Consider the following 12,815-nt stretch of genomic DNA (forward strand, 5'->3'; position numbering starts at 1 on the left):
TTCACCTGCTGTTAATAACTTGTCTACGATTCGGAACCCATCGGAAAATGGTTTATGAAATCTTTCGGGTCCGTGATTCTGATGTCAGTCAGAAAATTAACATGTGACCAATCGCTTCTTTTTTCAACCAATCTCGGACCCATTTCCTCTTTTTCGTTGTTTTCTGTTCCTTGCAAGCTATAGCTAATATAACTGCAACAAACTCTTTCTTTTGGCTGTGCGACATCTTCACCTTGTACAATCGCTTTGTCAACTGCAGTTTTTGTCAATGTTATCAATAGTGTGTGTTCGCTTCAATAAATATTAAAAATCTGACAAATTAGTATTGTCAATAAATATTGAACGTGTGCAGCCCCTTTACAGCCCAAATGTCTGCAACTTATAAACTCGCTGTCATATTGCGGGTCTGCATAAACAGTGAATATAGCCTAACAAATAATTACTGAGGATATCAGGACTCTACAGTTTAACTATTAGACGTATTCCGTTTGAGGAATTCTAGTGTAAGCTTCATCTGTCCCCCGATTTACAATCTTCACGACAGTCGGCAATAAAACTCTGTAACTGCTTTGGCCGCGAAAGGTGGCAGTCGAGAATACTATCTTCGTGGCTATTACATAGTTTAGTGACATCAGGTGATTGTGTTTTGGGAGTGACGTTTATAGCTGTGCGAAAAAAGTAAGTAATAATGCCGGTGGAAGTGTTTACGTGGTGCTATCCTATACATGCAATCAAAATATACAATTTACATTGCTCTGAAAATAATTGTATAGATATATTCCCAATAGCAATTACCTAAGAACGCACTGAAATATAGCAACTTTCGCTGACATAAGCCAGCTGTCTTGAGAAAACGATTTATCGTCTACAGATCAGTAAAATGGCAAGTATACCCTTGATGTTCGCTCAAGACGATGTGGAATTTGGTGGTAAACCAGCTATAACAGAAGACTTCGCTTACAATAATAATGTGAAGCAAGCAGGACTTAAAATTCGACTGGGTAAGTAGGTTCAGCAATTTGTTACAATGCTATCTTCGCCACCTCCTCCTAATTTGCTAAATAAACGTTAACTATTGCAAGATTCATGTGGTTTGAGGGAAATCAATCTTGTTTGTTGTCTTCAAAATTTGAGTTGATTTTCTGTTTGTCATAGTGTCTGGTAAATTCGAAAATTATGACTGCACTTGTAAGAATTAGGAAGCAATATCTCGATTTGTACTACTTTAATAAAACTATATACACATTTGTAAAATAAATTGTTGACAATTAGCCTTTAACTGAAATTGCTTCAGTGAGGTCTGTGTTGACTATTTATTCGGTTAGTGAATGAATGTTCATTTCCGTTTTTATGAAGCTACTGTGTGTTGATTGTATGAGGTGTTTTTATCCCCGCTGCAGTAAAATGGCTGTAAAGAATAATTTTACGAACTATTATACTTCGTTTTTCATCATTGTACAATTAAGTACCACAATTGTTTTGGTGACACCTGTGTTGTACGTATATTTTGACAAATGGCACTTCTCATTGCCTTCTGTAGTTGATTTTTTTTTTTTTTTTTTAACTGGAATAGTTTGCACCAGTTTATGGTACTTGACCGAACCACAGTTTGCAACTAACTGAAGACTGTTTTCAAATCAGTAACAGATATTGGCGTCAAACTTGGACTCGGTAGAATGTCCCATAATGAGATCAGTGTTCTCTTTTATTTCATGCTACTCAAAAACTCTGCCATTGCTTTATGCATGAAGGTAGTCTCAGAAATGAGCTTCTCTATTCTTTCCTCCTCCCCTCCCCCAAAGAACTGTTGCTTAAGTGGGTGATGGAGGTAATCAATCTGCATCAATTTTGTTGCTGTTGATTTACACAACCCTGTTTATTGCGAAACATTTTGACAGTTATTTTTAATATTGTGGTTGTATATGTCGTTGTGTCAAATCAAATTTAGTTATGAGGATTTCATTCAGCTGTTGCTATTGCAAAAGTCTCAGGGGACACTCACCAGTGTGTGTTTGCCAAATATACTGTGCTGATTTGTAGACCTGGCAGCATTATCAATCGTTTATTCAGTTAGCTCTCCCATTCCTTTCATGAACAACACAGGGCAAAAATAGTGGAATGTTATGTGTCACAAAAATGCACAAAAATTTGCAGGAAAGTAGATGCAATAATCCAAATGATGTAACATAATTATATGATATAAATGTTGTTTTAACTAATTGATCGGTAATGTAGCCCACATTAAGCGCATATCATTAGGACGACCACATGTGAATCCTGTTTTTGTGGATTCATTCAGGAATTTCTAATCTTGCTATGAAGCTATCATAGTAAACACTCAGTTCATATTTAATGCAGGTTTCTTTATAAATATATATGGCTGCAGGTTAAATTTAGTAGTTTTGTATTAGATAATAGAGAAACCTTTGCCAAGTAGTTTGGTGCATATTATGCACATGAGCTATGAATCATTGGGGGCAGGGAGGGGGGGGAGGTGGCAAAGGGTGTGTGATCTAACTCTTACCCTGATGATATTAGTTTAGATACCTTAATTGCAAGAATTCTTGTAAGCTGGAGTTGCGCCACTGAATACACACATGTACAGATGACAGCACAACCTAATGCCCTGTCCAACAAAAAAATTGTCATATAGCACACTGTGTCTGGTAAAGTGGAAATACGGAAGCATCCGATCCCACCCGTCTGCTTTGACCCATGACGTCACAAATATGGCAGAAACTAAAACAAACACACACACTTTCCACAAGACGCCTAATGACACTAACAGGACAAGTGCGGGAAATGGGGTGTTTTGGGTGGGGGGCAAACTAAATATAAACAAATTTAGACGCCTTGCGTAGCTACAACGTGTAAGTGAAGACAGCCATGCATGAATACCCACCCACCTCCCCAGGGGTCGTAACCCCTGCAACCCATAGAAGATAAAGATGCTTCAGTAGTTGATTAGTGGTTTTTGTCTTTTTTTAAAAAAAAAAAAAAAAAAAAAAAAAAATCTCACGGGATAGAACAAACAGATCAGAAAGATAAATATAATAAACTAAACTCCGCGCCGTCATGACGTCACACACGACAACACCCTTACGTCACGGGTCAAAGCAGACGCGTGGGATCAGACGCTTCTGTCGACCCGGTAAAGTCACATATTTTAGTATGTTTACTTTGCACTTTGTTTAGTGATGTCATTTCCAAAACAGGTATATGTGATTCAACCTAAATTGTTCAGGATTAATCCCATGGATGGCATCTTTGTACCATGAATAGTCTACTTGAGTGAACTCCTTTTTCACTTGCAGCTTATGGGAACTTTGTGTTAGGGTCATTCCATATCAAATCACCCAATAAAAAATAAATTTTACACCCACCTCCTTAGATTTTCATGAAATTTGGCTCAAATGGTTCTAATACCATCCTGACAACACCTGCAATTTTTTTTTTTTTGCTGTATCTCTTACAGTTTTTTTTTTATATAAATTTTTAAAGTTTTTATGTTTTGCGTTTTCTGAACCTTCGGAAATGGTCAGTTTAATTTGTATTCAGAACTTTAAATTTGCTTATCTTAAAAACTCTTTTAGATAACATCATGAATTTTTGCAGCAAGTTTATTTATTATACATATTTGAAGATAAAAATGATGCTATTAAAATATATTAATATTTTCTATGAAAAAAATATATATATGTAATTTTTTCTTTTTTTTTTTTAACGGATGTTTTGTTTTATAAGAATTGCAATATCTCGAGTCTCAGACCTGATAGAATGCTCAAATTTGTTTTAATTTACTCTTAAACATATAGGCTACTTGATAAAACAAAAATAATGATGGCTTTTTAACATGTTTATTAATTATAGTAGATTACATTAGAATTATGTACAAAGATAGTTTACTTACGACACTTATGTATAACCCAAATGATTGCTTGAAACATTGAATTTTTTGAGTAATTTTGTCTTTTTAACAAACATTAATGCTGATTCAAACTGTTTTTCCACTTCATCCAAGAGCTTTCAGTTCTTTTGATACAGTCTTTTTTGAAGTAATACATTCTCCCAGTGCCGCTTGATTGAGGTGCGTCTACTACACAGACTATGTGCTCCAAAGGCACTATGCAGGAATCTTCTCTTTCAGGCCAATAAAATGATGCAGCGGGTCCTGAAGGATGTAGAAATAGAATTTCTGCATCTTCTTCATCATTGAATATTGTTTTTACCAGTCCAAAGTACCAGTTACCATCATAATTTGCAGCCACATAGCTATTTATGGATGGTTCAACACAAACCCAATCAGAAGAAGAATGGAAAGAAAAGACTAAGGAGGGTTTTACACTATCTGTAGTCTTTCTAATTTCAAGGTTGTTTGTTGGAAGTGGTTTGAAGTTATGAAAACTTCTAGTTCTAGGAATGGTTCGGGTTGCTGAAAAACGTTTTTCTAGTTTCAACCGTAGCAAATCAGCTTCTTTTTTGTCAATAAAGTGAAAATGAATGTTTTCAATATTTTTTTTCACAGAACTTATACACATCGATTGCTGTCATTATTTGTTCTTTGCCTGAAAGCTGTAGACTGGCTTTCCTTAAAATTCTTTTAATAGTTCCTCCTAGGTCATCACAAATTGACTTCCCATGACTTGTTGCAAAAAAAGAGTGTTGGGCCTTCAAATTAAAGTCTCTCAAGTGTTCAGTCAAATTTTTAAAACTGTTTCTATTTTTGTACTGCCAGCACAACCATCTGTAAAGTAGTGAACTGAGTCAATGTCAGTATGATGTAATGACAGCCACTTTGTAATTTCTTTTTGTACAAAGTTAACAAAACCAGTGTCATGTTCTTGGTCATCACTAATAAAACAGTGGTTGGAAACAAAAACATTGTTTTCCTCATTTCTTAGAAAAACTCCAACTGGGTGTAGAGTACAACCACCTCTATTCCAGTGGTAACTTTGGATCTCATTTTGTATAACAAAGGAATAATTTTCACTGAAATCCATCACAATAATTGCTGTTTTGGGTCGTGGGTCTTCTTTCAATCTTTTAAAGGCTGCTGATTGGGATTTTGCTATAAACTAGTGTGGGGTGAGCTTTTCCAATGACCTAACCAATAAAGAAATGTAGTCTTCAACACTGATAGACTGTTTGATCATTTCTGCCCTGTCTGTGTTAACCCACTGACTGATTACAATTTCTTCTTCTAATTCATAATCTTCACTTAGTTTTTCAGTTAAGCACTCTGTTAGTGCAGTATTTGCAGGACAGCTGTTGCAATGATGTAGCATGCAGTTTTGGTTTTCTGTGTTGCACACAAGCATCTTAATTAGGTCTTTATAAGATTCTTCAATTTTCACAGCATCCAGTAATAGTTTAACATTCTGGTGGACACTGCATACACATACAGTGTGTGTGCCTGCAGCACCAGCAAGGATACACCATTTAGGTCTCAAGAAACAAAATTTTGAAAATCCTACTTCTACCTCGGGATTCTTCCATTTGAAAGAATAACAGGGTTCTCTCAAGATACACAAAATGAGTCTTTTTTGCATGTACACATTTTTTTGAACACTTACTTTGTCTTTTGTTCCAGGTAGCACTCTGGAACTTTCTTACTTTTCATAAAAATCTGTTACAAGTCTTACTGTATTTTCAGAAAGGGTTTTACCTTTTTTTGGACCAGGAGTTTCCAAAATACCCTTTTCAGATTTTAGCTTTCTAACTTGTCGCACCATGTACTCACTTACATTAAATTCTTTCATCACTTTATTTCGAGTCCAAGAATCTGGAGCCAAGGTCAGAATCTGGATTTTTCTAGACCTCCCAACAGATGAAATCTTCTCTTTCATAAGAGAAATCATTACATCAAAATCCTTTGCTTTCTCAACCACACTTTTATCTTCTTCGTCATCATCAGAACTTGGTGCATCATATTTTAATGCTTTTGAAACCGCCTTTTTTGCAGTCTTTTCAATACTGCTAACCTTCCTTTTAAAATAAGACCCTTTACTTTGTTCTGACTAGCCATGAAGCTTTATCGGTGTTAAACCTAAATAATCAAGAGCAATGTTTGTTTGTACAAGGGATTCATTTCTGGATTCCAATGATTCTAATTCAACCATGACTTCATCATCTGTTTCACTTTCATTGACTTCAACTCTTAATTTTTCCTCACAAAAGTTACGGCATGTTAAGCAAAGCTTTTGTCCAGGTTTTATGCTAATATTTTTTGTCAGTAATTGTTTAGAAAGATCCAAGCCTACACTTCTCAACGATTTTTTGATGGGCTTTTTGTGTTTTTTAGTGGGTCTACAAATGTTGTTTGATACTTTTCAAAAACATTTAAAAAGTAGTAGCTGTGGTGTGAACATATATTCTTAAATTCACACAGATTAATTCCAGATCGTAAGTGGATCAAATCTTTTTCTTCCTCACTCAATTCTGATACCGGTTGTAACTTTTTTGAAGGTGTGTAGGTTGTTTGGAAACAGTCAGATTTTTTAAATAACCCTACACTACAGGTTTGAATATCTGACATACTGATTTCACTTTTGGTCTGATTACTGTTCTGGTTACTTTTATAGGATATTGGAAAAAAATCTCTGTAAACTAAGCAACAGTACTTACTGAGAGTTCGAATAAACTTAATAAAATACTATCCAAGCACTATTTAACACTGTAATAATTTTTTACTTCAAAACACAGGAGTAACAATACAAAATCCAAGTGTACATTGTTACTCCAAGAAGACAAAAACTTATTTTCGGTGTCTAAGTCACTTGGCATTTTTTATTTTTAAAATATAATTAATATTATTTTAAAAATTAGATAACTATTAAATAGGTTAAAAAGCCAACATAATTTTTCTTTTATCTAATAGCCTATACAATTAAGAGTATTTTAAAACAAATTTGAGCTTTCTATCAGGTCTGAGACTCTAGATATTACAGTTTTTGTAAAACTAAACATCCGTTAGCTAAAAAAAAAAAATAAAAAACTTATAAATTTTTTTTCATTTGGAAGAATTTAATATATCTTTATGGTAATTTTTTTTAACATTTAGATATAATACACAAACTTATTCCAAAATTTCATACTGATATCTTGAGTATTCTTTAATATACAAATTTTTTTAGTTGTGAGGACATGTTTAAGTTACAATTTCCGACTGCTGAAACAAAGCCAAATCTAAAACCTTTAAAAATTTATAAAAAAAACTATAAGAGATAGAGCAAAAAAATTTTACAAGTGCTTTCAGGATGATAAAAGAAGTAATTGTACCAAGTTTCATCAAAATCTGACATGGTTGGTGTCAAGGCCTGGGTGACTTGACATGGAATGACCCGCTATTCAGTCATCAACACACAGATGCTTCCAATTGCTTGGACAGCCACAGTGAAACAAATGCAGATATTAGAGTGAGAAAATGATGATAAAGTCATCAAATGTTGCAAAGTTGATTTTTATCTGGTAGGTGTTCAGAAGACCTTGATAGAAACTTTGGAATAAAAAGCTGCCTGAGAGAATGATTCAGCCCTTCACCTTAGACCAGTACAAGTTACCTATCTTGCTGGAGAGATAAGAAGGAAAAAGTCACAAAAAGGTTGGGAGAAAGGAAGTTAACAGGATGTAAGTGGAAGTCACATTTAGTAGAGGAAAGATGTTTCTGTTTGTGTGTATCACAGTTTCAAAATTTCTGACTCCATTTGTCAGGTACTGTAGATATTACCTGCACAGAAAGAACATCCTCGTTGGGAAAAGAGATTGGTGTAGATGGGCATATTTGTACTGGGTGTGGCATGGCACTTACACATTTCCACTTACCTCTAACTTGCAAGCAGTTGCTTAGTAAATTACTAAATGGCAGAAGAGATAATGTAGCATAGTTAGCTATTTAGACAGGCTAAGTGGACACCAGTGTTCAAACATTGGAGCACCATTCAGGAAGGGGAAGTAGTGCATCATATTCAAACACTCTTCTCACAGTCTTTGGGACAATGCTGAAAGCAACCCATTGTTTCCAAAATAACATATTGAAATAACTGAAGAGGGCAAAAAGAGATCATGATAAAGGTTCATGATTACTCTTGAACAGTTCCACCAAGTCGACATTTGTGTCGAATACCATCAGGTAAATTTAATGAAAAATTGGGTGGTGTATATTTGCTGCTATGGTATAGGATAGTAATCTCCAGAGCTTGTTAAGATACATGCCTGTAAAATGAATGGAACGTTTTGGCTGAGTTAAAAGTATCACCAATTAGGATCGAGCTTTCTCTTGGTGCAAACAAATTGGCAAAGGGTAGGTTAGGTCCTTGATTCTACTAATAATGAAGTGTTCGATTGCTCTATCTCAATTTGAGAACTGGAATTTGTATTGTAAGTCAATATTGTTGTTTGCAGCACACTTCTCTACAGTGTATCATGACATCTGAAAGACGACCTCCCAAGATTTCTTTTTTACTTAGGAGATGAAGGAATTTCCAGATATATGGGAGGCAAGTATTTGAATCCTTTCCCGAAAGGCGATAAGAACAATACTTGGCAAAGTAGTTATCATAATGGTGTAGTGACTGACAGGTAAAGCGAAAAATCACAATAGTACGTTGAAAGAGTAACCTTCATGAAATTCAGTCATTTGAATGTATCGCCAGCTACTCCTTCTGAAATTAAGAAAATTAATTATTCTCTCAAAAATAAAAAGTGCATCTGGTTTTGAAGATGTTTCCAATAGAGTACTAATGATTTGTTCCCATATAATCAGCCCAATCTTCAAGGCATTTTTCCGTAGAGACTGAACTATTCCATTGTCAGACTCCTAGTTAAGAAAGCTGTTTACACTTACTAAGGAACAGAGACAGCATTGGACAGGAATAATCACTGGCAATGATGCATGACACAAAACACAATATGAATGTAATAGACGTGATGTGATACATTTATAACAAAAAATGGTCCAGATTTCACCTCATGGGAAAGCAGCAGAAGACATAAATAACATTCATGTTTGACATAGGTCCGACTCCAGCATAAAGTTAGATATCCTCCTCGGGCACTAACGCACATTTTGCAGCTGTTAATCGTGCTGGCTACCCAACTGCCATGAAATCATTGGGAGATACTATCACACTCCTCTGCCAACATGGTTTTCACTTCTTGCATGGTTCAGGAAGGAGGCATTCATAGAGAAACACATCTGTGAAGATTGTCGGAGGCATGCTCTTTGCAGTTTACATCTGGGGAGTACACAGACCTAATGGCTCTCGATCTTTCACTATAATCGAGTCTATCAACATGAGGTGCCAAATATGAGGTAGCCAAGGAGGTGGAAACATGGGTTCTACTATGCCAAGACTGCTGGGTAGCTACAACAGGAAAACACAGTTAATTAGCAGGAGTACAAAATAAGAAAGTATTTATTACTTAACTTTGCTGTAATCCATGATCAGTTGCTTGACAATTATAGCAGTGACGAATTAATCTCTCGTAATCTTGAATGTCGAATACGGTAAATTTGAAGACTTAACTTGGAACGGAGCTACAAAGACTTGATGGCAGCAATGACTGAGCTGCAGATGATGACTAACATCAGCACTGGCTGACCACTGAGCACGGCTACGAACTATAGACTGGCACAACTGCACTACTATCCTGCTGCACATGAAGTGGCCTAGCGGCGCCTCACGGTGAGCATAAGTACTGCGACTGGCTGTGTACTCTTTGGCTAACACAGCCGTTCTTCTGTTCTGTTTATTGAGAGAATCGCATCCGGCAGATCAATCTCTCAGGTGGCGGGGTGGTCGTATGACTGACATCACATTGACCATTCCATATGTTCAATATTTTAACTTTCCAATGTGTCCAACATCTCAGCAGTCCTATGTGGGTGGGCATTGTTGTCCATAAACAGAAAATCAGGACCTACCACACTCCTAAACAGATGGACATGATCCAGAATAATCTCCCTGCAGTGGTGCTGTACTGTGTCTTGCATAAAGATACGCAGCAGTGTGTGTCAATTTTGCATAATGACTGCTCTCACCAAAATGCCATACTGATGACATTCATAAAGATTCAGTGGAGTTTAACATGTTCCCCTCCCTCCACACTATGTGGTAGCCAGAATCACTCACTACAGTGATGCAATATTTATTGAAGACCATCACTCTAGACCATCACTCTTTCATTGATGAACTCTTGTTTTTTTTTAATGATGGTGTGATCGAAGTGGGATTTCATTTAACAGCCTCCGGGCATACAAACCAGCCTGAGTTAATTGCTACAAAATGGTTCCAGGTGACGTGTCCCAGTAGCAATAGCAAGATCTGTAGCTATCTGCCTAGGAATGAGATGTCTGTTCATATCCACCACTTGGGCCAAGTATCATTACTCTTGCAGTGTGTTGGTCCATCAGCAACCACCGGCAAGCTTTCACATACCACTTCCACCATCAGTGACCTTTTTTAATTGAGAGCTGACGCTTTTGAACACACACTTTACCGTGGCCACAATAATGACATTTTGACCGAGGCTGAGCCATTCAACTGCTCGTCCATGGTTGTAAACACTCGAATGATGTATTGCAGAAATGTTGCCAAACCACACAGAATGTCACCCTAATTGGTTCACAACAGTGTTCATTAAGCACTGTATTCCGTGAAATGTCAGATGCATACAGAGCATTCGTGCACAGGCTTCACTGCAGTTGACACGTCCTGCCCTCTACATTTCCTTTTACTATTGTTGGTCAGATGTTCTGTAGTAACAATTGCTGATTGGTCTATAGCAGGTGGCAGCCGTTCCTCAGCAATTGGCGAGCAGTGTAATATATATTGAAGACGAGGAAGTACTGCAGGAGAGTATGTATCTTGAGTGGGGACAAACTAATATCTAACACAGCTACTGCAGAATCACTTCTAATAGTAAAATATACGAAACCCAATGATGACAGAAATGTGATATAACATAAAACTGATACAGCAGTTCTGAAAGGAACTGCACTACAAAAAAATCATGAGAGCTAACAAAAATGTGGTATCAACAACCAGAGTTGAGCTGTGTAGCTCAACTTGAAAGTTCGATACCACTACAAAAATTCTAAGACACATTGTACTAAAAACTGTCAAGAAGCAAGACCGATACACAGAGTGAAAAATATGATAACTAAATAAATGCAGTATTAATATCAGCCATTATGCACGTAAACACACATACAACAATTAAAAAATAATAAAATAAATGCTTACCAAGCAAAGTCAGCTAACACATGTCATCACCACACTGTTTCAAAGAGCAAACCTACACTTTCAAATCGGGAACCTTCCTGACAGAATGCCATACATGTCCCACTGACATCATCACATACACTGGTCCCTGGCCTGAGATGCAGCAACTTGGGTCACTCTCACACATTCTCCATGATTGTAACACTTCACATGCTCGGCAATTAAACTGAATAACTTTAGGAATTTAATAGTTCTCAACATGCCTTCCTCCATAGCAACATGCTGTGACCTGCTCTTGATTGTTGTCTTCACATACATAACTAACAAAAAATGAAACGTAAAATTAAATCTTCAGCCGTAAACAACACACTACACGAATAACTCCAAACCTGAAAATGAATCTACATGGTCCGTAACTGTCAACATAAAAATAACTCACTAAGAAACCACAGCAAACCCCTCTAATATTATTGTCACAAACAGTGTCAAAGGACTTCCAATATCACTAACAACACTTACAAATAATTCAGTAAAATAAACATTCCACACTAGAGCATGCCACCACGTACAACATGCCCTCTCTAATAGTTAGTATTCCAGTTTTCTGGAATAAATCATTATATGAGCCTCTACGTTTTTCATGACAAATTATTCTAATAGCCTTTTTCTGCACCTTTAATAGCTTGCGAAGGTCTGTTTTGTTGTGGCACGTCATATTTCTATTTCATAGTTTGTACTGGATGATACCATATTACAATAAGCAGTTGTTAGTAGCATTGCATTATTTGCCAAGTGTATTTATTGCAAGTATATTTCTAATCAGTTTGCCAATTAGAAAGTGAACATACACATTCCCTCGAAGTGTCTCTTATATTGTTATACCCAGGAATTTTACGCAATTCTCTTTAATGACAATATCAGTTACAACGCACAATTGCGTTACAAAATCTGTTTGTGTTGCAGAGTTGAAATCCACTATGCTGTTTTCTTAGTGCTGACACTAAGGTGACTTTCTCTGAAATACTGAACCCCCCATACTGTGGAGTTTATTTGAACAGGTGAGGCTAATATGAACACAACATGGTAAAAGACACAGAGAGGTATTGGTGGATACATTAATAGTTTCTTAACACCTCCAACTTTTGTCAGAATCAGTTTCCTGTTTAGTTGTTTTCAGACAAATCTCACAATGCCAATGCCAATGAACATTTCAAAGCAATTTCATATATTTAAATAATACAACTTACATGCTTTGAAATGCTTGTAACAAAGTACTCGACTGACGAGGAAGTCTGACATTAAAAATATATGTAAAAAATCATATATACATTCTCTGAAAGCATATTCATCACGTGTAGATATACTGGACGTTAAAATTCACTGTCTCTTAGTTAGCAACATGTAATTTTTTCAAAAATAAAGTAGTAAGGTTCGGTGGTGGATGTGGATATGTCGGATTGAGGTACAATCTTCTATTTATCGTACAATTTTTTTTTTTTTGTCAGTTATCACTTCTTTAGCTTCTGGTGATGGTTTGTTAATATGAAGGAGCAGTATGCCTCAGAATCCACTTTGAATTGTGAGGCAAGGACA

General features: G+C 36.2%; 1 protein-coding gene across 1 annotated transcript in view; it reads left to right on the forward strand.

Annotated features, from left to right (window-relative positions):
• The first annotated feature begins 526 nt into the window (after nt 1-526).
• The window catches only part of LOC124789996 (protein lifeguard 4-like), a 28,825-nt gene continuing 16,536 nt past the window's right edge, over nt 527-12,815 (forward strand). Inside the window, exons 1-2 of the mRNA XM_047257539.1 lie at nt 527-678; nt 872-1,001. Coding sequence (XP_047113495.1) covers nt 881-1,001 — 121 coding nt within the window. The 5' untranslated portion in view covers nt 527-678; nt 872-880. The remainder of the gene's footprint in view (nt 679-871; nt 1,002-12,815) is intronic.

Source organism: Schistocerca piceifrons, chromosome 3 (assembly GCF_021461385.2).
Source record: "Schistocerca piceifrons isolate TAMUIC-IGC-003096 chromosome 3, iqSchPice1.1, whole genome shotgun sequence".
Classification (NCBI taxonomy): domain Eukaryota; kingdom Metazoa; phylum Arthropoda; class Insecta; order Orthoptera; family Acrididae; genus Schistocerca; species Schistocerca piceifrons.